The sequence below is a fragment of the Orbicella faveolata genome, unplaced genomic scaffold (assembly GCF_042242905.1).
Source record: "Orbicella faveolata isolate gen_17 unplaced genomic scaffold, um_ofav_v1 contig_34, whole genome shotgun sequence".
Taxonomy (NCBI): Eukaryota; Metazoa; Cnidaria; class Anthozoa; order Scleractinia; family Merulinidae; genus Orbicella; species Orbicella faveolata.
This window is the reverse complement of record NW_028301563.1, coordinates 12,421,509-12,443,657: the sequence shown is the minus strand read 5'-3', so window position 1 is coordinate 12,443,657 and position 22,149 is coordinate 12,421,509. Positions and strand designations below refer to the sequence as shown.

The 22,149-nt window shown below is 39.6% G+C and overlaps 4 protein-coding genes and 1 pseudogene across 6 annotated transcripts in view; 2 read left to right on the top strand and 3 right to left on the bottom strand.

Moving 5' to 3' along the window:
• Positions 1-3,870, bottom strand: part of LOC149104825 (uncharacterized) — a 33,387-nt gene extending 29,517 nt beyond the window's left edge. For all 3 annotated transcript variants that reach the window (XM_089270782.1, XM_089270781.1, XM_089270783.1), the window contains exon 1: positions 3,247-3,870. The gene's annotated coding sequence lies outside the window, so the exon portion shown is untranslated. The remainder of the gene's footprint in view (positions 1-3,246) is intronic.
• A 932-nt stretch (positions 3,871-4,802) lies between these two features.
• Positions 4,803-13,181, bottom strand: LOC149104824 (RAD52 motif-containing protein 1-like). Its single transcript, XM_089271059.1, has 6 exons — positions 12,630-13,181; positions 12,452-12,530; positions 9,584-9,726; positions 8,869-8,991; positions 8,287-8,437; positions 4,803-7,104 (listed from the first exon to the last, which is right to left on the bottom strand). The coding sequence occupies exons 1-6, from the start codon at positions 12,735-12,737 to the stop codon at positions 6,800-6,802; spliced, it is 909 nt and encodes a 302-aa protein (XP_089127185.1). The 5' UTR covers positions 12,738-13,181; the 3' UTR covers positions 4,803-6,799.
• A 1,397-nt stretch (positions 13,182-14,578) lies between these two features.
• Positions 14,579-16,972, top strand: LOC149104823 (uncharacterized; annotated as a pseudogene).
• A 131-nt stretch (positions 16,973-17,103) lies between these two features.
• On the top strand, positions 17,104-17,984 carry LOC149104822 (uncharacterized). The gene has a single exon (XM_089271007.1). It carries the CDS (start codon positions 17,155-17,157, stop codon positions 17,593-17,595), a length of 441 nt encoding a protein of 146 aa, XP_089127133.1. The 5' UTR covers positions 17,104-17,154; the 3' UTR covers positions 17,596-17,984.
• A 582-nt stretch (positions 17,985-18,566) lies between these two features.
• Positions 18,567-20,548, bottom strand: LOC149104821 (fibroblast growth factor 2-like). The gene is made up of 3 exons (XM_089271013.1): positions 20,431-20,548; positions 19,030-19,133; positions 18,567-18,816 (listed from the first exon to the last, which is right to left on the bottom strand). The coding sequence occupies exons 1-3, from the start codon at positions 20,546-20,548 to the stop codon at positions 18,634-18,636; spliced, it is 405 nt and encodes a 134-aa protein (XP_089127139.1). The 3' UTR covers positions 18,567-18,633.
• Positions 20,549-22,149: the final 1,601 nt, after the last annotated feature.

Here is a 22,149-nt window from a genome sequence, read left to right as displayed (position 1 = left end):
TCCATGTTAAGTACAGTGACACCTGGAAGTAATGCACACAAAAAAGGGTGTCTCATAAACCACAGACCTAAGACCTAAGACTCCCTCCGAATCTCAAAAACTAAGACCTAACACCCCCTCTGTATCTCAAAAACTAAGACCTAAGACCCGCTCCAAATCTCAAAAACTAAGACCTAAGACCCCCTCCGAATCTCAAAACTTAAACTATGACCTAAGACCCCCTCCCAATCTCAAAAACTAAGACCTAAGACCCCCTCCGAATCTCAAAACTTAAACTATGATCTAAGACCCCCTCCAAATCTCAAAAACTAAGACCTAAGACCCCCTCCAAATTTCAAAAACTAAGACCTATGACCTCCTCTGAATCTCAAAAATTAAGACCTAAGACCCCCTCTGAATTTCAAAAGTAAGACCTAGGACCTCCTCCAAATCTCAAAAACTAAGACCTAAGACCCCCTCCAAATTTCAAAAACTAAGACATAAGACCCCCTCCGAATCACAAAAACTAAGACCTAAGACCCCCTCCGAATTTCTTATAGCTCCACTATGAAGTCACATTCAATTTATGCAAGCCGTTTGCGCGCGTAACTTTAGTCATTAAAATGCACGCCAGTTGATGTACATGAAATAGCAGACTGTTCACAGTACCAAAACTTGCCCATGTAGAAATGGAATTTTATTCCAGTTTAGTTGAGCTTTCCCTATTTATTTTTGTAGTTTAATATTCTTTATTTCATCTTGCACTCGTATCACTGGGTGGCTTTGTGAGAATCCAAGAACTATTAAATAACACTGTTTTGTTACTTGTGATCCAGACTGACATTAAGTTCAAATTAAAGCAAACCCAGGTCTTGAGATTCTATGGTTGTCTTAGGTCTTAGTTTTTAACTTGTACAATATTTATTTTTGAACTTGAAAAATATTATTTTCCAAGATGTAGTGGTGAAGTGATTTCACTCCATCCCTCCTTCACTCCTTCACTGGATCACTTCCTGTTAGACAATTGAAACCCCAGGAAGGGGGGGCTCACATATGAAAAGGTCATGGATGCTCGTTAGAAAATTTGAATTTAACTCCCAAATTAAAGAAGACTAATATGGGAGTTGCTCAAGCTTCATTAGACCCCTAAAAGATACCACTTTAAATGGAATAGGTTCGATTACTAGCCACTGTTCAAGAAAGGATCCCTCGTGCACTTGTAGACCCAACTCGCATACTCGAGAGATCAGCAGAAATCAAGCCTAAAACCAGAGGTTAAATGAGAGCGTTTCTTTTAATTGTTATTTCTTTGAGTGCACCCTAAAGGTTACTTTGACAGCTAAAAATGGTGACGTTTCGTCATCAACACCCTAAGTGAGACCAGAATCCTTGATTTGTACCCAGACGACGAGCATCCCCGACCTATTCATATAGGAGTTCCCCTCTACATTTCGAACATCTGCTATTTAAGGCCACTTTACAGTCACTTGCACCGTCTCAAGTTAGGTATTCTTTGAATTTCTGACGCAAGTCAATATCTTACCGCAGAAATGCTCTACACTGAATAAATTTTCGTACGAACATTTTTATAAATAAAAGCCACCTGTAACTATATAACTAGCTCATTTCCCACTCGATTGCCAATAAAGAAGACATTGAAAGTCACAAAATTGATGAGCTGTACATAATTTTCCCCATCCCCCAACATCCCCCCGCCCTCCCCCATGCCAGACAAATTATTTCGTCCAGGTTTGTTTGTTAATCTTAAACAAAAGTTTTGTTCTCAGTGTGGATCAACCCTAAGTAAGTTTTTAAGTTATAGCTTCATGTGTTTTTAAAGTAAACAACACACAATACAAGTAAGTTCTAACACTTGAGTAAGTTAAGCTTAACTTATGTAAATACCCAGCACCCAGGGGCATACCTGCCAACTCTCCGATTTTCCCTGGGGTCTCCAAGTTTTTCATCAAATCTCCCGGTCTCCCGGTTAGAGCACCAAATCTCCCGGGAAATACCTAACGTGGCTTTTTTCAATTTTTTTTCCATCAATTTCGTTATTTTCGAGAATCCAAACAGGAATATAAAACAAGAAGTGGATTTAGTGCTCTTATTTGAGCTGTTCTCAATCGAAAAACATCGGAAAACGGGAAACAGAGCAATGAAATCGATATATATTTAACGAGAATTGTAATTGGTCAGAAATCAACCAATCCAATCGCACAATACCTGGAAGGAAGTTGGGGCAGTTTTCGCATGCTGTTTACACTTGAAGGGAAGATTGCCAGCATGGATTTCGGTTCGCTGCAAAAAGAATTCTTAGGTGCCCTTCCCTCAGGCTTTGAGGGTCGTAGTGAGGAGACTTGCCTCGCAGAAAGTGAAGGAGATTCCTCTAGTTGACGTTCAGCCATCAGTCAACACTTGAGATAAGCTACTTTTGTGGGTTTTTTGAAAATTCAAGCGCTTTGAAATGTGAGCGGGTCAGAGCTGCAAGTCACGATGTCAAATAGTTTCAAATTAATAAAACTTCACTTCTGAAAAATTCATGAATTGGAAACTTTAGGCACTAGGCAAAGGATTTGAGGGCCTAATCAGTAATGTTTCCAATTCATGAATCCTGCAGAAGCACAGTTTATGAATATTATTTAAAATCAGATTTCCATATAAACTTTGTTATTTTTAGATCTGTTTTCCTTCTTAATTTTTCTGTTAGTAAAAACCCTGCTTTACAGCAGATATTGTGATGGAATATGTGGACTTTTCAGCATAGATCATAACGATAGCACTAAGATGTTGAAACAAGATGTAAAACTTTAGAATCACTGAGCAACTTAACATTTAAGATTATGAAAAATAAATGCTGTTCTAACCGAGAGACGTTGGGAACGTTCGGAAGGCCTTCGGGTGATTTTCGGAGAGTATTCGGGCATCGTTGAAAATGACATTCTTACAATGCAAAGATTTCTAGACGTCTCCAGATTTTTGTACCCTGGGGTTTGACAGGTATGCAGGGGTGATCATAACTGCACAAGGAAAATAACAAAATTCATCTGCAGTGACCAGATCTCAGCAACACGAGCTTATTACTTTAATAGCTTTTGTTTGATGAAGCTCGTGATCTCTAAGGCCTTCAAATAACAGCCTCGACATCTAACTTTGTTAAGATTTTGGAAAACAATTTGCTGCGTATGCTATTTAACAAATGTACGTTGTAAATACGAGCTGAGTTCACCAAGTATAAATACTTTTAAGACTTCAAGCACTTCTTACCTCGGGAAAGAACGTTGCAGGCTATTGACCATCACCATTTATGGCCGATTTTTGGAAAAAAATGGTCCTAGACTGCCAAACATTGACCAAACAGACATGTCACATCGCCTTCGTAGCATTTACTGCGCATGAATGAACAGCATTTCCGCAATCTCTCACTCGCCCCACCAGCACCCACTCCGTCGATTTTTTGCTCTCGCCCCAATTTTCTCGCGACCAGAGGGCGCAAAACGCAAAACGCCTTCAAAGGATTGGCGCGAGTCGAAAGCAAAACCTTAGTTTTATCACACCTCGCTATAAGTTGATTTGTTATTACATGGCCCTGGCTAAATGTTAAACTTCTTCGATTTTTGTATAATTTCTTCAATCTGCGCTTCATCTCGTCTGTGTATCAAAGCGTTCGAACTTTCAAATAAAAAGGACGGGGTTGCTTATCGTATCTTTTAGGGGTTAAAAAAGCGGTTTTGGTACCTCAATCTAATGGTGTTCAGCCTCAAAGGTCAACAGCGGGAGTTTTTGCCGTACCTTCCGCTGTATTGATCCGAAAATCATATAACAAGGGATGATGTGTTGTTTTAGAATTGGTACCTCTTAGGGGTGAAAAACATTTCAAGCCACGCCCACAAAACAGGATCTTAGTACCTCTTAAGAGCTCTTATCAAAATTTCAGAAGAGCACCCCCATCCTCTTTATATGGGAGTCCCCTCCCCCCCCCCCGGGAGGTTTGGATTTCCCTAAGCATAGCCAGGTCTAGAGACAGATTTACAATGATAATTGTTTTGACCAAAAACGCAGCAAAATTATCATGAGTGTCCATTTAATTGTTGATTTAAATAAATACAGAGGAACCTCCGGTTGTGACTGCCTCTCGTAATTGACCACCTCTCCTCGGCAACCAGCTTTCCAAAATACCAAAAGTTTCCCCATCAAATCACTATATTTGGAACCTCTTGTAAGTGACCACCTCTCGTAATCGACCGCGACCACTTTTGGAGCAAAAAGTCTGAAATCTTCTTTCGTTTTTAACCTCCCGTAAGGGACTTCTTGACAGATAATAGAGCGAAAATTGGATAATAAGGTGTTGTCACATTATTGCATTCCTGGGAAGTGCCAGATTTTTCCTCGAAATTGATTTTTCACATGAATAAAACATTGAATAACATTATGGCTACTGTTGCCTGGCAACAGTAGCCACGAAAATTTAAAGAAAAAATGCATGCTCACTGTATTCTATCAGTCTGTGTTCTATCAGTCTTAAAAGAGACAACCTAAATGTAAAATTTTGACCCAATATGGTCTAAAAAAAACAATTTTCAAAAGATGATGGAAGAAGATTATAGTAATAGTGATGCATGAAAAGTGCATTGTGAAGGACAACAAGATCAGTTAATTTAACAATCTCTAATTCCTTAAAAAGAGGCTCAGAGTGTTCATCTGGTTTCAAGAAAGTTATATGTATAGCCCTCTTTTGAACAATTACTAAAGGTTTAAGAGTAGAATTGTAAGTATTGCCCCAAATTGATAAGTCATAGGTGAGGAAGGGGTAAATAAGTGAATAATATAATTAATGTAATATTTTATTCCTGTTTACATAATATCTAATTTTAGATAATACTCCAATACCTCTTGAAACTTTCTTGCTCAATTTGTGTAAGTATGGTTTCCAGTTCAAATTGGAATAAAAAATAGGAGATCTGAATCACTGACAGGCATTTCTTCAATATGGTTTACATGAACTGTTCCTTCCTCTCCAGGTTCATTAAGTGCAATTTTAGCTTTCAACACCATTACAAGCAAGTGAAGAGTTACTGGTATTCTGAAGTCCTAATGGTGTATTGTGTTTCTCATCTGAATCACTGACAGGCATTTCTTCAATATGGTTTACATGAACTATTCCATCCTCTACAGGTTCATTAAGGTTACAGTATACCTTCAGGGGTGTCTCGCGCGCAAGCTATGTAGCGCGTGCAGTTTAAGCTGTAGATACCTAAACCCCTATGTCAAATTAAAGCTTATGGAGCTGGCTATCAAACTACACCAAGAATTTTGAAAGAAAATGAATTGTCGAATTTTTCACGACCACTAAATGCGAGCGCCCGAATCACCTTTCGAAAGCTACAAGTCAAAGCGAATTTCGTTTTTCGCCAATTTAATTTTTTCCTCGGTTTCAGGGCCCAAAGCGCTTAAAAAACGTGTCTGCGTTTTGGCATATTCGATTGCAGTAAAAAGTTACAGAACATTTTCGAAATAGGATTAAAAAAATGTGGAGTGATCGTACAAAAATCGCTCTCGAAGAAAGAGTATTTCCAAATTAACCATTCCCAGACACGCTTTTGTAGTTTATATTTTAAACTAGCCACTGTCCAAATTTAAGAGCAATTCAACAAATTCCCTTTGAGTTATAACTCTTTAAAGTGTCTGCTTCAAGTGAAAAAATTTATTCGAGAAAACAGCGCTAAGAAAAATTTTCTGCTTCGCAAACAAACTCCGCCCACAAATGCCTTCAACTGGGTTCTCAGATAACTAAGCCAATCAGTGCAGGGAAACTTTACTACCGTTAACCTCCTGGTGAAATTTACGCGCGAATCTCTACACAACTCTTGTGTTTCGCAATGCGCTCAAGGAACCGAAGGCAGAGAGATAATTTTTCTGTAGTTCGGTTTTTCTTGAAGTTGGTCTGGCAAAATGGGGAAGACTAAAAAGGATACGAACGCTAGAGTGGCTGAGCGAAGGAAACAAACAAAAGACAGCGCGGAGAGCAACTGTGTGAGAGCAACTGTGCATGGATAATATTTCAAATGGTCTCAATGAGTCCGACGATTCGTCGATATGGGACTCATCAGAAGAGTCTCTGTCAGCATCCCTGTTATTGCTGTCAAGTTCCGAAATTTGTACAGAACCTTTCTTTTCTCTTACCACGAATATTTGCCCGCCTTCTACGATAACTATAGCTTCATCCGCGTGGCGAACTTTCCCTTCTTCACTCATTGATGTATTTTCATTCGTTCTTCGCTGTTTTCACTTTTTCGAACCGGTCCATGGTTTAAACGTGGTCTATGTTTACTTATAACTTAATAGAGACAAGCCTAATATCAAAAAGGCTGGGTAATCAGAACAACAATGCTGATCAACTGAGTAGTCAATTCGTGACATCCATATAGGTAATTCCCGCGAAAATCGTCTCGGTTGATTGCATACGCGCCATAGGGCTGTCAATCAAGAGGTAAACTTTTACTTCCGGTAAAAACGTAAAACCGCCATTTCTCCGCCAATATTTAGCCTTTTTCAAATTTTTTTTTCAGAAATTAGAGATTATTCTTCGACCACTATTTTGACCCAAAAATCCAAATTTGAAGAAAATTGCCGACCCGAAGGTATACTGTAACCTTAAGTACAATTTCAGCTTTCAACACCATTGCAAGCAAATGAAGAGTTCCTTGTATTCTGAAGTTCTAATGGTGCATTGTGTTCCTCATCTGAATCACTGACAGGCATTTCTTCAATATTGTTTACAAGAACTGTTCCTTCCTCTCCAGGTTCATTAAGTTCAATTTCAGCTTTCAACACCATTACAAGCAAGTGAAGAGTTACTTGTATTCTGAAGTTCTAATGGTGTATTGTGTTCTTCATCTGAATCACTGACAGGCATTTCTTCAATATGGTCTACATGAACTGTTCCATCCTCTGCAGGTTCATCAAAACTGCAATCAGGCATGTCTTGTTGGTTTATCTGTACTCCAACTTTGCCATTGTCCAAAGATATAATAATCACTCTTCTAAATGCATTTTCATATGCATGTCTGTGGGCCAGTTTCTTGGCATATCCAAGCAATTCAAGTCTTTTAGTGGGGTTTTTTTCTGTGAACCATAAAATTTACAAGGAATTTGAAAGTTGAAAAGTCAGATATATAATCTTAATTTCCTCAAAAAGTTTCCAAAAGAAACCTACTAGCCCTGGGCTATCGGACACGAATTTCTTTCCACACGGAAGGTAAGTAAGGTAAGGTAAGTCTGCATACAAGCCAAGTGGCCCACCAGGTCAGAGCTTTATCCCTGTTTCTGTGGCATGAAGCAACTAGGAGTATTTCTACTCCCCCCTGGATGGGGTGCTAGTCCATTGCAGGGTTACCCCCAGCATTAAGTTTGCCGGTACCCATTTTTACACCTGGGTGGAGAGAGGCACTGTGAGAGTAAAGCGTCTTGCCCAAGAACACAACACAGGGCTCGAACCTGGACTGCTCGATCTGGAGACCAGTGCACTAACCATGAGGCCACCGTGCCTCCCACACGGAAGACTCTCACAATTGCTCTATTGACAGATTATGATACCATTGCTTAAGGACGTTCATGCGAACATTTTCCAGTCAATAGATTTTTTGAAATTTTTACTGCAGTCAGATAATGAGTTACCTGTGTCAGAAATGCCAAAAAAATCAGGGATCAGCAACTTCATTTCAGAGATGAAGCCTGTGGAAAACTACCGTGATTTTGAAAAATTGGCGCACACAATTCAGTATCGACTACAGGGGTTTATAGAACTTTAAAAATATCGAAGGTGAGTCAATGGAGGCAAATGATCTCGGACATATTTTGTAAAAGTGAGTCTGTTGCATAAATAATTCCAAATGTTGCCAACCTTTTCACAAAACTTAACCCTTCAAGGGGCATTTGAAACTGCTGCACAGGTAAACAAAGAGCTAAAAAGAACAGAATTTGATGATGCAGTTTGCAAAAAATCCAAACTTTTAATAGAAAGATTTTCTTCATTTTTTTGCTTAACATAGAAAATCGGTAGAGGAAATGATCTATCAAAGGAAAAATGGGGTCACTGAACATCCAAGATCATTAAGTCCATAGCAATGGCCATCTGCCATATTATTGTTCATTTTATTACTTAGCGCACACTTGATGCATGATGTGGTGTGTGAATTTTCCTGCGCAGTAAGGATGCGCAGAAACAATTCAGGTGAATGTCCTCAAGCTACTGTTTGAATTAAAAAATATCAGTGTTGACACTTTAACCCATCAATCTGTACTAACCTTGCCATATCATGTCTTGATCTCCACCATGCCCAGTGCCGTCACAAAAGAATTCACAATCTTTAATCTCCAGTCTAACCACACATCTATACAAAGAATTGTTCTTTTCCTGACTATCATTGTTATCAATTTTATTCTCCAGCCTCTCTAGCTGAAAAAAGTGCAACAGTAAAAACCTGTCAGATGAACAATAATATTTCTATTGCATGTTTCTGTTACATGAAGGGGAGTGGCTCCTCACACGAAGAGTTACAGTAAGTGCCTGCACTGATAACACATTGTGGTGACCCATATTACTCAAATGGGAGTGTTTAGACTTGACTGAGGTTCTCTCAGAAAACCCAAATTCACACAAATTCAGAAATCATACATCAGAATTTTAACATTAACAATGACTTTATTTTACAAATTCAGATAATTGACCTTAGTAGCCAGTAATTAGCAAAGTTATTATGTAGGTAATCTATCCTAAACAAAAGATTTAATGATGTTATTAATTTTAAAGTTCAAAGAAAAAAAAAAAATAAATAATCAGCACTTCTGAGTTACCATAACAAAATGAAGACAGGAAGATTTCATTACCTGAACAATTTTTGTTGACCATCCATTAAATCCAAAGTAATGATTAGCAAGCACTGTACACTTTGCCATGTACAAAGGGTGTCGAACAACTTCTGTGAACTTTTTCCGTTGACCAAACTGGACCTGTATAAACAATGCCAACTAATAAATTCTTAAAGCTAACTCAGATAACACCGAACACAGGCAAAAAACTCTGCATCGGACCTAGAGGCCGAATTACCAGCAGAGCACATCCTGGTTTCTGTAGCATTAAGTGCTCAGGAGTATTTTGACACCTCCCTGATGGGACAGTATGTCAATCAGAGGGTTTACCCACCCTCACCCCTTATGGCATTAAAATCACCTGTACCTATTTGTACAAGTAGATCTAATCTATGTAGAGGGAATCACTGTGAGAGTTAAGTGTCTTGCTCAAGGATACGACACAATGTCCCTGGCTAGGGCTCAAACGGAAATAACTTGATCTGAAATCCAGCACACAAGCCCTCTGGCCCGGGTTGTTCAAAATGTGGATAACGCTATCCACCAGATGAATCACTATCCGGTGGATATCGTGGTTGGTTTTGTTAACACTTATCCACTGCATATCAATTTACCTCGTGGATAGCACTATCCACCTTTCAAACAACCTGGGCCTGGCCTCCAAATTATGCAACAGTTGGTGAAGAACATTATTGCCATGAGAACTCTGCCACAAGGGAAAACTAAAACTGACCTTTAAAAATTGGCCTCCTAAAAGTCTCTTTCCATTTATTCTTTCTTTTGCCTTTTTTGCCGCCCTTGCTGAATAAAACTTGACAAAGGCGTATAGAGAACTGTAGTTCAACTCAGAACAATTCACAGTGGACTCCTCAGGAGCTGATGGCAAAAATGATAATTTTCATGTTATTAGATAATCACTCAGTTAAGTAATAATCAACTTTTTGACTTTAGTTTATCACATGCAGCCTTGATAAGATTCCTTCTCATGCATGGTGGTGAAGTAATCAGATTAAAAATGAATCATCCCAAGTTGGCTTGTTAAGACAGTTTAAAACAAATTCACATGTTGAATGTTTATAGTGGTCAATGCACTTACCTACACCTACAACCCTGGAAAAAACTGTCGAGATAGTATTGTCAATAATTGCATGTGATACTGTGATGTAATCAAACCACACTGTAGCCCCCCACCCCCCACTACCTCCATTCAAAGTTCTTGTGTTATTCCCATCCTCACCAAAAAAAAAACATGATTACAAACATTACAGGAGGGCAGGGGTATAGGCTCCATTTATTTAACGACATTTTGGAATCTACTCAGTACAAATGGAAAAATGATAATATTTTTTCAATATAGTTTTTGTCACAACTAGTTTAGACCATGGTTGTAGCTCATTTGGCTAAGGCAAAACACTTAAACTGACAGACTGGTAATGGGTTCTAGCAGAAGCATATCACCTAGACTAGGTGATAGGCTTCTGGTTCTAGCAATGTTATACTTATTATTCTTTAATGGGTTTATCATTTCCATTATTTAGCAGTTGCTGTAAGTCTAAGAGTGAAAACCTAAAAATTTTCTGACATTTAAGGTGGCTCTGAAATGCTTCCTTTAAGTTTCAAGTACTTATGCTGTCGAAATCACGTAATCAAGTAAGAAAATTAATAAGCTTACTGTATAGGGCCACCCCATTTAATGTCCATGCCTCCTCCCCCCCCCCCCCTCCCCTATTGAGGACTTTTGAATTTTACCCTCTCAGAAAAGTAAACTTTTTACTCCCCAATAAGGGAAGACCAAAGTTCAGACACACTCCCCCCTTCAGAATTTATTAAAAGATCAAAGGTGCCGACACTGTTGCCACCCCAAAATGGCCTTTAAAGACTCCCCCCCCCCCCCCCCCCTCACCCTCTGATTTCCTAGGTCATCAATAGAGGAGATCAGCGGATAAAAAATGGAATGGCCCATAGAATTGCTTCCAATTGGTCAACCTTTTTTTTACAATAACTGTCTAATTTCTTGCACACTGATTGGCTCATTTTTATCATCAATAAGAGTACAGACAGTCCGTTTTTTACGTGTCTGTCCTCTTATTGATGATAAATTGCATCATAACATTGTCAAAGTGGCTGTGTAGCCACTCGCCTGCGGCGTGTGGCTCCGCAGTAAACTATGACAATGTTATGACGAAATTTATCATCAATTATAATAAAGTTTCCATATAACGCGCGCTCTGATTGGCTGAAAGTGCGTGCTTTATCAGAGAACAGAGCACGGGTTGATGACGGTAAGTTGGCTTTCAAATTTTTGCGTCGGAATTTTGACAAATTTGCGCCAAATTAAACATCCCCTGTGATTCAGACAAACGCAGTGGAAACGAGCTATTTGTCTGTAGTAAATATGGCTTCCAGAGACCATTGTTAAAACTGTACTAAAATAACAAGTTTTGCTAGATTCCCGCCGACAAAACACGTAACGAAATAAACAAATTCTCAACCTAAACAGTGCTTCGATAAAAGACATTATATTTGTTACGAAGGCAGAAATTATACTTAAGAAGTAAAACAATGATAGAAAACAACAATTGAAGTGTCTCTGTTTATGATGAGAAGCTTTATTTTTGTAAAAATGCTCAATTGCTCAAACAACACTTACATGCAGTGTAGTAACGCTCGTTGTCCGGTCATCTCAGCGAAGTGAACCGACGAGTGCTCAGTGCGAAGCTTGCTCTGATATTCTCTTCTGTGCTCGGAGTAGAACCAGTGGGAGCCGTTTAGTCTTTCTAACTTTTACGCTAGTTCGGGCAATCTTGCTGCATGCGGCTACAAGCCGTAAATAACTGTAGCTCCTTTCAAATTCAACTCGGCATTTCGCATTTTCATCCACAAGCTTTGAGCTCCGCGTTTCGTAATTTCCACTGGAAAAGTGCACGTTTCCATGGGCCACGATACGGCCGGATTCCTCTGGACTATAACCCTTCACCTGCCTTTAGATCCGTATTTAAAAATTAACTTCAAAGCGAACTTTGAAAGCATCGTTCTTCTCTCAAAAGCCGCTCAAACTACTCGAAACTGAAAGCTTAGCTGAAGTAAAGTTAGTGATTGGCAGCTGTCGCTTCGTTAGCCAATCAAATTATTTGAACAATTCTAACAAGGATTGTGATTGGCTTATTTTAGCGTGCTTTATCAGAGAACAGTGCACGGGTGACGCCACTTTTGTTCGTTTGGAAAATAAAGTTTGGTTTGAAAATTCAGCCAAATGCGTGGGGAAATGATTAGATTCTTTATCATAAAACAAATAAAGAAGCCTCGAGTGTGCTCTGTTCTGCTGTAAAGCACTTAGGAAGCGGTCGAGCACTCAAGAAGTGGGGAAAAACACTCGACTTCGTCTCGTGTTTTCCCCTACACTTCTTTCGTGCTCTACCGCTTCCTGCGTGCTTTACAACAGAACAGAGCACAGTCGAGGCTTCTTTATTTGTTAAAGAGAGGACAGACACATAAAAAACTGACGTCAATTTGTTAAAGTATCCAAGTCTTCAGTGTTCACAGTTCTGACGTTAAAAAGAGTTCCTACAATCAGAAAATTAGAACAAGAAAACTAAGTTACCTTCTAAACTATCTGATGAATCGATCACTTGTACTTCATACACCAATCCAAACTGGGAGAATATTTCAAGCAGTTTCAGCTGAATCATTGAAAACGACAATTCTTATTGTTCAGTTGTACACCATTTTTGTCCATATTATATGGCAAAACATCTTATTATACACAAAGAAATCCTTACTTGTACCACTTCTTTCTCCAGCCGTCTTGAAATGTTGGTGACATAGAGATTAACTTCATTCTTATGAGGACGAAAAAACTCGATAAGTTCAACTGATGAGTCTGCCATGTTTGTTTTGAACTTCCCGCGCGCTCCCGCGTATCGTCCGACAACTCAGCGGTATTTTAGTTAGAGAAATTGTCTGGTGGTGTATCAATCATATAGTGGTTTTCTGTGTACCGAGGGCTTGAAGGAAAATAATTTTTAAGGTGATTTCTTAGTATTGCATTGCGCATCCCTACTGTGCACGATGTTCGCGTCATTAGCGTCTCAAACTCCCTCAAACGAAGCTCGATAGCAAAATAAATGCTCCTTTTCTCTTAAACGAGCACGGTGACCCCCACTTTTTATTTCATAATTTCAATGAGAACAATATAGTCAATAACTAAGAAAAAAAATAGCAGAAATCTATGGCTACTTTTTTGGCAAGTGAAATAAATACTATTAAAGATTGAAGCGTAGCCAGGATGAGACATAATTAAAATTAAAATAAAAACGTTCGCTGGCTAAAAAGTTTCAAAAAGAACATGAGCTTTCGGCTGTCAATCTACAGCCCGCGACGGATAAAAATGGAACGCAAAAGGATAAAATGCATGCAAAAAAGGCGAGATAAAAATAATAAGAAGAACAAAATCAAAGTAAAAATGTGTAAATTAGGTGACTATTTTTTTTTTTAAACAATCAAAGAAAGTCAAACCCTGCGTGATATAACACGCTGCATTGGAAAATAATCGAGCTTATTTGTTGCGCACGGAGATTACCAAAAGTCACCTAATTAACCGTATTTGTCAGCATTGTGGCATGAAAACAAACACGGTGACCCCCTCTTTTTACTACGTTTTTAATATCTCCTTGTCCTGTAACAACAGCATACCAAATTTGATCGGAAATCTATGGCGGGTTCTTTTACTAGGGAATCACCTTGAGCGCAAAATGACCCAGAATTGAAATTTAACCGGGGTTTTAATGTTTTTCAATGTCATTGTTTTGTGGAGTTTAGAGTAGTCAAAGTGAAATATATAGCACCAAAGAACACCAGTGAAAGTCACTCAAGGATGCCTCCAGGATCAGACTTTGAGCAGTCGGGCGCCATATTGCGATGGAGGGCTATGTGTACCTTTTACTACTGTATACAGAGTTGCTCATAGTCAATTGTTTCAAGAGTGTATAAAACGCAATATAAGGCCTTACGTCAGGTGAAACCCTAGGGAGACCAGAAACATCATGGCGGAGAACTCTCGAAATTGAGATGAGACAGCCCTTACATGACCAGAAATGTGGAAGGCGGCAAAAGATCGAAAAATGCAACTTCGTTTTCAGGGCCCTCTCTCTTCCTCGAGAAAACCCAAGGGAGGAAGAGAAAGGACCGTGTGAACAAGGTTAGAAAAGTTGCGAGCTTATGCCTCACAAAGGGCTAAGAGGACGAGTGAGTGATTACCCTCTATAGCATTTATAACTGAGGGCTATAACTGAACCAGACAAGAGTTACTCAGCCACCCATAGACTGCGAGGCTCTTCGTGGGAAAGAAAGTAGGAAAGGAAAAAAGGAAGAAGAGCCTGCCCGCATCACTCAGAGCCCAAGAAATCCCGCTGATGCGAAGCTGAGCGAGTTGTCAGAAATCAGTCAATCAGCGCTGGAACACCAAATATATATGGATTGACACATTCGTTGTCCACACGATCTGTGTCGCGCTAGAGGATATTTGGGTAGGGAATGGCGATGGCTAATGCAAAATAAAATTTGAAAAGGAAGAAAGCATATGCCAGAAAAATTCAAACGACTATTGCAAATGTTTTGAAGCGTCACTGAAAATCTTGTCCACAGAAAATGTGTTTCGTGCGGCAAGAAGGGGTTTCGGTATATTATTATTATTATTATTATTATTATTATTATTATTATTGTTCCCTCAAATGTAGATGCAAACGGTTTTCAAAGGATCCTTGCTAGCAAGTCTTTCAAGAAGTCTGGCTCTAATTTGTGCGACGCTCTTGCAACTCTGACCCGCCGGTTGCGCACAAAATACATTGATCCCGCGACTATTGAGCCGATTCTAGCAAGTCGTCTTATCCCACTGCATAAAGGTAACGGTGAAGTCAGACCAATAGGAGTGGGCGAAGTAATTAGAAGAATTATTGGAAAGTGCGTGACAAAGGTGACGAAACAAGACATATTAGAGTCGAGTGGCTCGCTTCAGGTTTGCGCTGGACACAAATCCGGCAGTGAGGCAGCAGTGCACGCAATGAACAGTTTATTCCAGCACAATGAAACCGATGCTGTACTGCTAGTGGATGCGTCAAACGCCTTCAATACACTAAACCGTGCCGCCGCCCTTCATAACATCAGGGTTCTTTGTCCAGCGTTAGCTATATTTGCAATCAATTCCTACCGGCCACCAGCACGACTATTTGTAACGGGGGGTAGAGAGCTAATTTCCGCGGAAGGTACTACGCAAGGCGATCCCTTAGCAATGTGCATGTATCCTCTTAGTCTACAGCCGCTCATCTCTCGTCTACAGACGGTGAGTGAAGCCAAACAATGCTGGTTTGCAGATGATGCGACAGGGTGTGGATCACTACAGAACATCAGGATGTGGTGGGATGAGCTGACGATGGCCGGACCGGACTTAGGATATTACCCTAATGCTGGAAAATGCTGGCTTGTTACGAAGTCTGATAAGGAGGAGACCGCTAGGAGCATCTTTGAAGAAACAGCAATCAACATCACCACAGAAGGACGGAAGCATCTGGGTGCGGCGTTGGGCTCCAGGTCTTATCTTGAGCAGTACGTTAACGGTAAAGTCGAAGAATGGGTGGGGCAGGTGACAAAATTGGCCGAGTTTGCTTTGTCGCAGCCCCAAGCTTGCTACGCAGCATTCACTTTTGGATCAAAACACCCCTGGACGTACTTTATGAGAACTCTGTCTGATATAGAAGATCTACTCGCTCCTTTGGAGTGCGCAATAGCTGATGCCCTAATACTGTCCATTACAGGTCACAATTGTACAGAAGCTGAACGTGAGCTATTGGCGCTGCCAGTGAGAATGGGAGGTATGGGCCTAATAAATCCGAGCCAAACAGCAGCTTTAGATTATGCAGCATCAGCCAACATCTCTGGTCCACTAGCCCATCAAATAAAATCACAGTCGCATAAGCCACCAGACGAAAGTGAAGTACACGCTGTGCAACGGGAGATGAGCCAAGTGAAGTATCAGTATCTGAAGGAAAAACTTGATGAGGTGAAGGGCTCGATTTCTGGAAAAACTTTGAGAGCTGTCGACCTTGCCACTCAGAAAGGTGCTTCTAGTTGGCTTACTGTTTTGCCAATTAGAGATATGAATTTTAATTTAAACAAGAGTGAGTTCCGAGACGCTGTGAAACTCAGGTACGACTGGGAAGTTCCTGATACTCCCTCTGTTTGTATTTGCGGGGACATATTCAATGTGGATCACGCTGTAATATGCAAAAGAGGCGGATTTATCATCCAACGCCATAATGAACTAAGGGATTTGGAGGCGGAACTGCTTAGCATGGTATGCAATGGTGTCGAAACCGAACCAGTTTTGCGAGACATCACAGGAGAAGAGTTGAATAGGGGAGCCAACACCGCCCCTGATGCGCGGCTGGATATAGTTGCTAGGGGATTCTGGGAGAGGCAGAGGTCGGCTTTTTTTGATGTCAGAGTATGCCATCCGAATGCAGACTCCTATAGAGATTTGGATCCAGACCAGATATTCAGGCAGCACGAAACAGAGAAGAAGCGCCAGTATGCCAGCCGCGTGTTAGAAGTAGAGCAAGCTACTTTCACGCCATTAGTTTTTAGCACGACGGGTGGAATGGCAGTGGAATGTAATCGATACCATAGTAGACTTGCTGAGTTAGTTGCTACAAAGTAGGGCGAAAGTTATGCGACTACCATGTCATGGATAAGGGCAAGAGTATCTTTTGCGCTGCTGAGATCAGCATTACTTTGTTTAAGAGGTTCGCGAGCTCCTAGGAGAGTCCACTTAGAACTGTCGGACATTGATTTAGATATCGAAAAAGGACATGCAAATATTCGTTAAGGCAATTGAGAATGCTATTTCTGGGGAACTATAGCCGAAGCCACGAACACTAAGCCAAGAAATGGACCTGGACATAGCTACAGTGTATTTTTAAAGTAGAGTTTTTGCCATTTAAATGTGTAGAGTATTTTTTACTATTCTTATTTAAATTTTTTCGACAAATGATAATAGACAAATTTATAAGGGTTGTAAAGAATGAGTGTAATTTGTAATTATTATTACCGAAAACTTAAGGAACAACAGAATTTCCTAATTTTTTACCAGATACATGTAAGATTCAAGTTTGTACGGAAAAGTGCTCAATAAGGTTTTTAATTAAAAATTTATTATTATTATTATTATTATTATTATTATTATTATTATTATAAGTTCCTGATACTCCCTCTGTTTGTGTTTCTGGGGACATATTCAATGTGGATCACGCTATGATATGCAAAAGAGGCGGATTTATCATCCAACGCCATAATGAACTAAGGGATTTGGAGGCGGAACTGCTTAGCATGGTATGCAATGGTGTCGAAACCGAACCAGTTTTGCAAGACATCATAGGAGAAGAGTTGAATACGGGAGCCAACGGCGCCCCTGATGCGCGGCTGGATATAGTTGCTAGGGGATTCTGGGAGAGGCAGAGGTCGGCTTTTTTTGATGTCAGAGTATGCCATCCGAATGCAGACTCCTATAGAGATTTGGATCCAGACCAGATATTCAGGCAGCACGAAACAGAGAAGAAGCGCCAGTATGCCAGCCGCGTGTTAGAAGTAGAGCAAGCTACTTTCACGCCATTAGTTTTTAGCACGACGGGTGGAATGGCAGTGGAATGTAATCGATACCATAGTAGACTTGCTGAGTTAGTTGCTACAAAGTAGGGCGAAAGTTATGCGACTACCATGTCATGGATAAGGGCAAGAGTATCTTTTGCGCTGCTGAGATCAACATTACTTTGTTTAAGAGGCTCGCGAGCTCCTAGGAGAGTCCACTTAGAACTGTCGGACATTGATTTAGATATCGAAAAAGGACATGCAAATATTCGTTAAGGCAATTGAGAATGCTATTTCTGGGGATCTCTAGCCGAAGCCACGAACACTGAGCCAGGAAGTGGACCTGCATATAGCTACAGTGTATTTTTAAAGTAGAGTTTTTGCCATTTAAATGTGTAGAGTATTTTTTACTATTCTTATTTAAATTTTTTCGACAAATGATAATAGACAAATTTATAAGGGTTGTAAAGAATGAGTGTAATTTGTAATTCGTTTGTAAGTTAATATTTCGCTGACATATATATTGTCCTAAGAATTTTTACAGTTGTAATTTTTTTTTATAAACCACTAATAAACATTATTATTATTATTACTATTGTTGTTGTTGTTGTTGTTATTATTGTTATTATTATTATTATTATCTAAGTTTAAAACAAGGGAATCAATGAAAAAATATCTTATCTATCACAAAGAGTCCAGCATAAACCGTGAGCAGGTAGTGAAAAGACAGAATACCGTAAATCACAACTGCTGCCACATTTTGGCTGAGCAAAATAGAATTGTCTTTCAGGATATTCAGCGATCATTGCTTGAACACTCCACCACCCCCACCCCCTCTCCCTCGCCACTAAACGCCTGTAACGCAGACTATCATGATCACGTTCAGACAGGAGCACAGTCATAATTCACTAGTCTAATCAGCCTATTCTATGACCCTGTCTTGAATGTCACCTTAGCCATGGGAAAGTCTATTGGAATAGGGGCGCTTAATTAAAAAAACCGCATTCATCTATGGAGTGCGTATTGGAGGAAGGGTGCTAAATCGAATCATTACGTTAGCCTTATTAGATCGAGCACGCTCACACTTATATCTTTTTATTCTTTACAAGTTTGTCAACTTTGCGAATTAGTCGCTGTCCAATCATCTCACAGTAAAGATTCTTTCATGAAACTAACAGCCCTCTGGCCGCGTTTAGTTTTGGGCCCAGGCTTCGCCTCGCCTTGTTTCGTCAGGGCTAGATACCAGTCAGGATTGAGCACGGATTGATACGAAGTGCACTCGGTCCCACAAATCTCTTTGAAGACACATTCTGGCCGAGATGAGGAGGTCTGTGGAATTTTTAAAAAAATGACCAAAAAAAAGTTAATGTAATAGGATTGAGTCGGAGCAAGATCAAGACTCAACGAGTATAAAGAAAAACAAAACTAGTATCTTCGAACCCTACCCTTATCAGTGATATTGTTTTTGAGTCTCTACCCGGTTATTCCAAACACTATTGTCCTCTAGACAATTCAATTCAAAACCAGACAGTTCTTACTTACTGTGGTATATAACTCTCCGTTTGCACTCATTGCAATGTACTTTCCTGCCGCTTTTCCTTTTATCCTGACCACACCGACCTCGACGAACTCCATTACAAGAAAAACTATTGACAAAGAAACACAAGAAATAGCAGCTGCTGCTGGGTCACAAATGTCAGTGTTTCACTGATTCCTGTTTGTGCATTATGGAGCAACTGGGACCTGTTGCCTAAGTATAGTGTTAGGTGGGTTCTGAATGGGATGCTAGTACTGCAGGTTTCTTTTAACAAAGTTACGACAACGACCACTACGCAACATGGCGACCATACTCTTGCTAATAGGTCGACCGAAACATGCAGCCTTGGTTTACAGCGTACATCTTTGATATTGGACATCCAGGTTATGGTCAATTGACGCCTATAAAAACAAGTACTGGTTTTCGATTGGATCGCAGGCTCAAGCTAAGTCAACGTCTTAAAACAGTTGGGCATTGATCTATGGCGGGAAAGTCAAAAACTTAAATTAATCATCTTGGTCAGTAACATGATGTTTGTCTAGCTAGTTTTCTGATTTTCTGATGACTTCGTGCAGAGCATCGATACATTTTAATGTTGTAACTGTATAACACAGCTACCAAACGACACCATCGCAGTGTAGACAATTGCACACAGGGAAACCCAATATTATAACAGGACTACCCAATTTACTTAAGATCGCCTTCCAAGTATTCCATTTTAAAAGAACAGCGCAATGTACGGCGAATGACAAAGAGTGAAAATCATCAACAACGAATTACGATTTTGATGTTCCACCAAATTATTTAAATTAACATTGAAAGCGGATAACTGGTCGACAATCAATTGGTCAAAAAATTAAGTTCATCACCGTAATTGTGTTTTTCTTTTTTGTGTCTGGCTTCACGTAGACAATGCTATATTTTCAATAACCGTCAGAACTCCTTTTCTTCTAGTTTCAAGACGTAGTACCTGACCTCAGTGAAGTTCACATCAAAAATACATTTTTTTCATTGACACTCGGCCTTTTCGAATGCAAATCTCGATTTCTTGAAACTGAAAAATGCTTAAAGCATGTAAATTTAAAGAAGTCATACTCCTAACTGACTATTATGCATTTCCTTTAATGTAAGTTTAGATGAATATTGCTCTATATAAAAGCGACAACCCGTCCTCGCTTGATGATTTTCTTTAATCTCCTCACCTGCCTACTTGACAATGTATCAACATCGTAAAGAGAAATTACAAAATGATCGCTCTCGGAAATAAACGGCTAAAAAAAAAATGCGAAGAAAACGTTTCACTTGAGTTTTGGCTGGGTTACAATTCCTAAGCACGAATGTAACACGCAGGCATTCTGTAAGTTATACGTTACATTATAATTAGCGAACTAAATTTCTCTACTCACTGTAAATATCATTTTCGTCCCGGCTTCCCTGTACGCCGTTCTCGTTTATTCTGAGGTAGAAGCCATGACTGCATTTTAAATGCTTCGGTGACGACGTGTTGGGAGTGAAATGAACCATGTCGTTTGTTGCTGTTGTTATAAGTGGATTTGCGATACACTGAAGATATTTTGCGTGTACTACAGTAATAGCCCACGTATAAGAACCTGGGTTTTAAGAAACTGTTAGGCTAAAATTTTCATTTTAAGCCCCCTCCACATAAGAACTATTAAGGCTAACATTTTAAGTTAGGTTCTTATCAGTGGGGTTGCTGTAAAAGTGTATAGGTAGAAACTACTGAATTAAGATCCTCATCTATTTTAAAGTACCTTGACATAACTTTTTTTTTCTTTCAAGCTTAAGTACCATGTTGTATGTCTATTGTGTTTGCCATCCAAATAATTCCCCAAGTATTTGCAAGTACTGTACCCTACTAGAGTATCAAAGAAAGCTTTCTGACCATCTCCAACCCTGTGATAATCACAAAATATTAAATGTAAAATATCAAAATATATCCCAATGAAATAAAAAACTGCAAAATATCAAAACAACGTAAGCTCCCAATGGGCAATGCCTCAGCTTCTCAACATGAGTTTCTTTGTTATGTTTTGTTAAGGACATATACTGTACCTGCACTGAACTGCCTATAGGCATTGCTCTATGATGCAAATAAATGATTTATACTGTATTGTGAGATGATATTTCTTATATATATAGTGTATTCAGATGAAATTCATATGAAAATATAAGAACCTATTTTAAGAACCTTGGTAGCCTAAATATGCTTTAAGTACAATTAATATAAGAACTTATTTAGGCTAAACTGAAAAATTCAGGTTCTTATATGTGGGCTATTACAGTAGTCTAACTTAATTGCACACCTCCATTAATCGTGACTGACGCCTACCAAGTTAAAAGAATTCGTTTTCACTCACCCTGCCAATTCCCTTTGCATCTTCTTTTTGTTTGGAACGGCACGTGATTTTTTTCCTCTACATCGTTTCTTTTGACCAGCGGTAGCTTATTGAAGAACAATTTCGCATCCTTGACGGTACCAAACTGACACTGACGTGCTTAGCATTTGAGACGCCACCTTAGACCTCAAAAGTGAGAATTCCCTGGTGCCGAGACGGGATATACCTTTTGCCTCTGTTTCAAAATGAGGTGCTCTTTGCCTCTGCTTCAAAATGAGGCTCGGCCCAAAAACTATGGCTATAGTCTATGAGCCCTCGACAAAAACTCTTTATATGACAACAGGGCACGATCGCACACACGACAGTTTTGAAAGGGGAATTTCTCCTTAAACGATACGTAAGGAAAAATATTTCCTGACCGCTCGTGAAGTATGAGCGAAAGTCAACTGGCTGCGCCTCGTTGACAAGGAGCTCATAGAAAACCTGGAGACATTGTCCAATTATTAACGCTTACTGATCGCCTTTGTGTACCATCAAATATTTTCTTATATTGCCATGAAAGTTCTAATTTAATTGTGTGACAGTTTATCCTATTTATAAGTTGCGTGATCCAGGGAATCTAGGAATAATAGAAATCGGAAGCACGTGCCTGACAGTCTCAATTAGTTCAGTCGATGATTACCAGTTAATTAGTACCAGATTGTAAACGCGTTCCATCTTATCAACAAAACATGTAAGCTTGCGTGTCGGGTAATATTCCGTGATCAA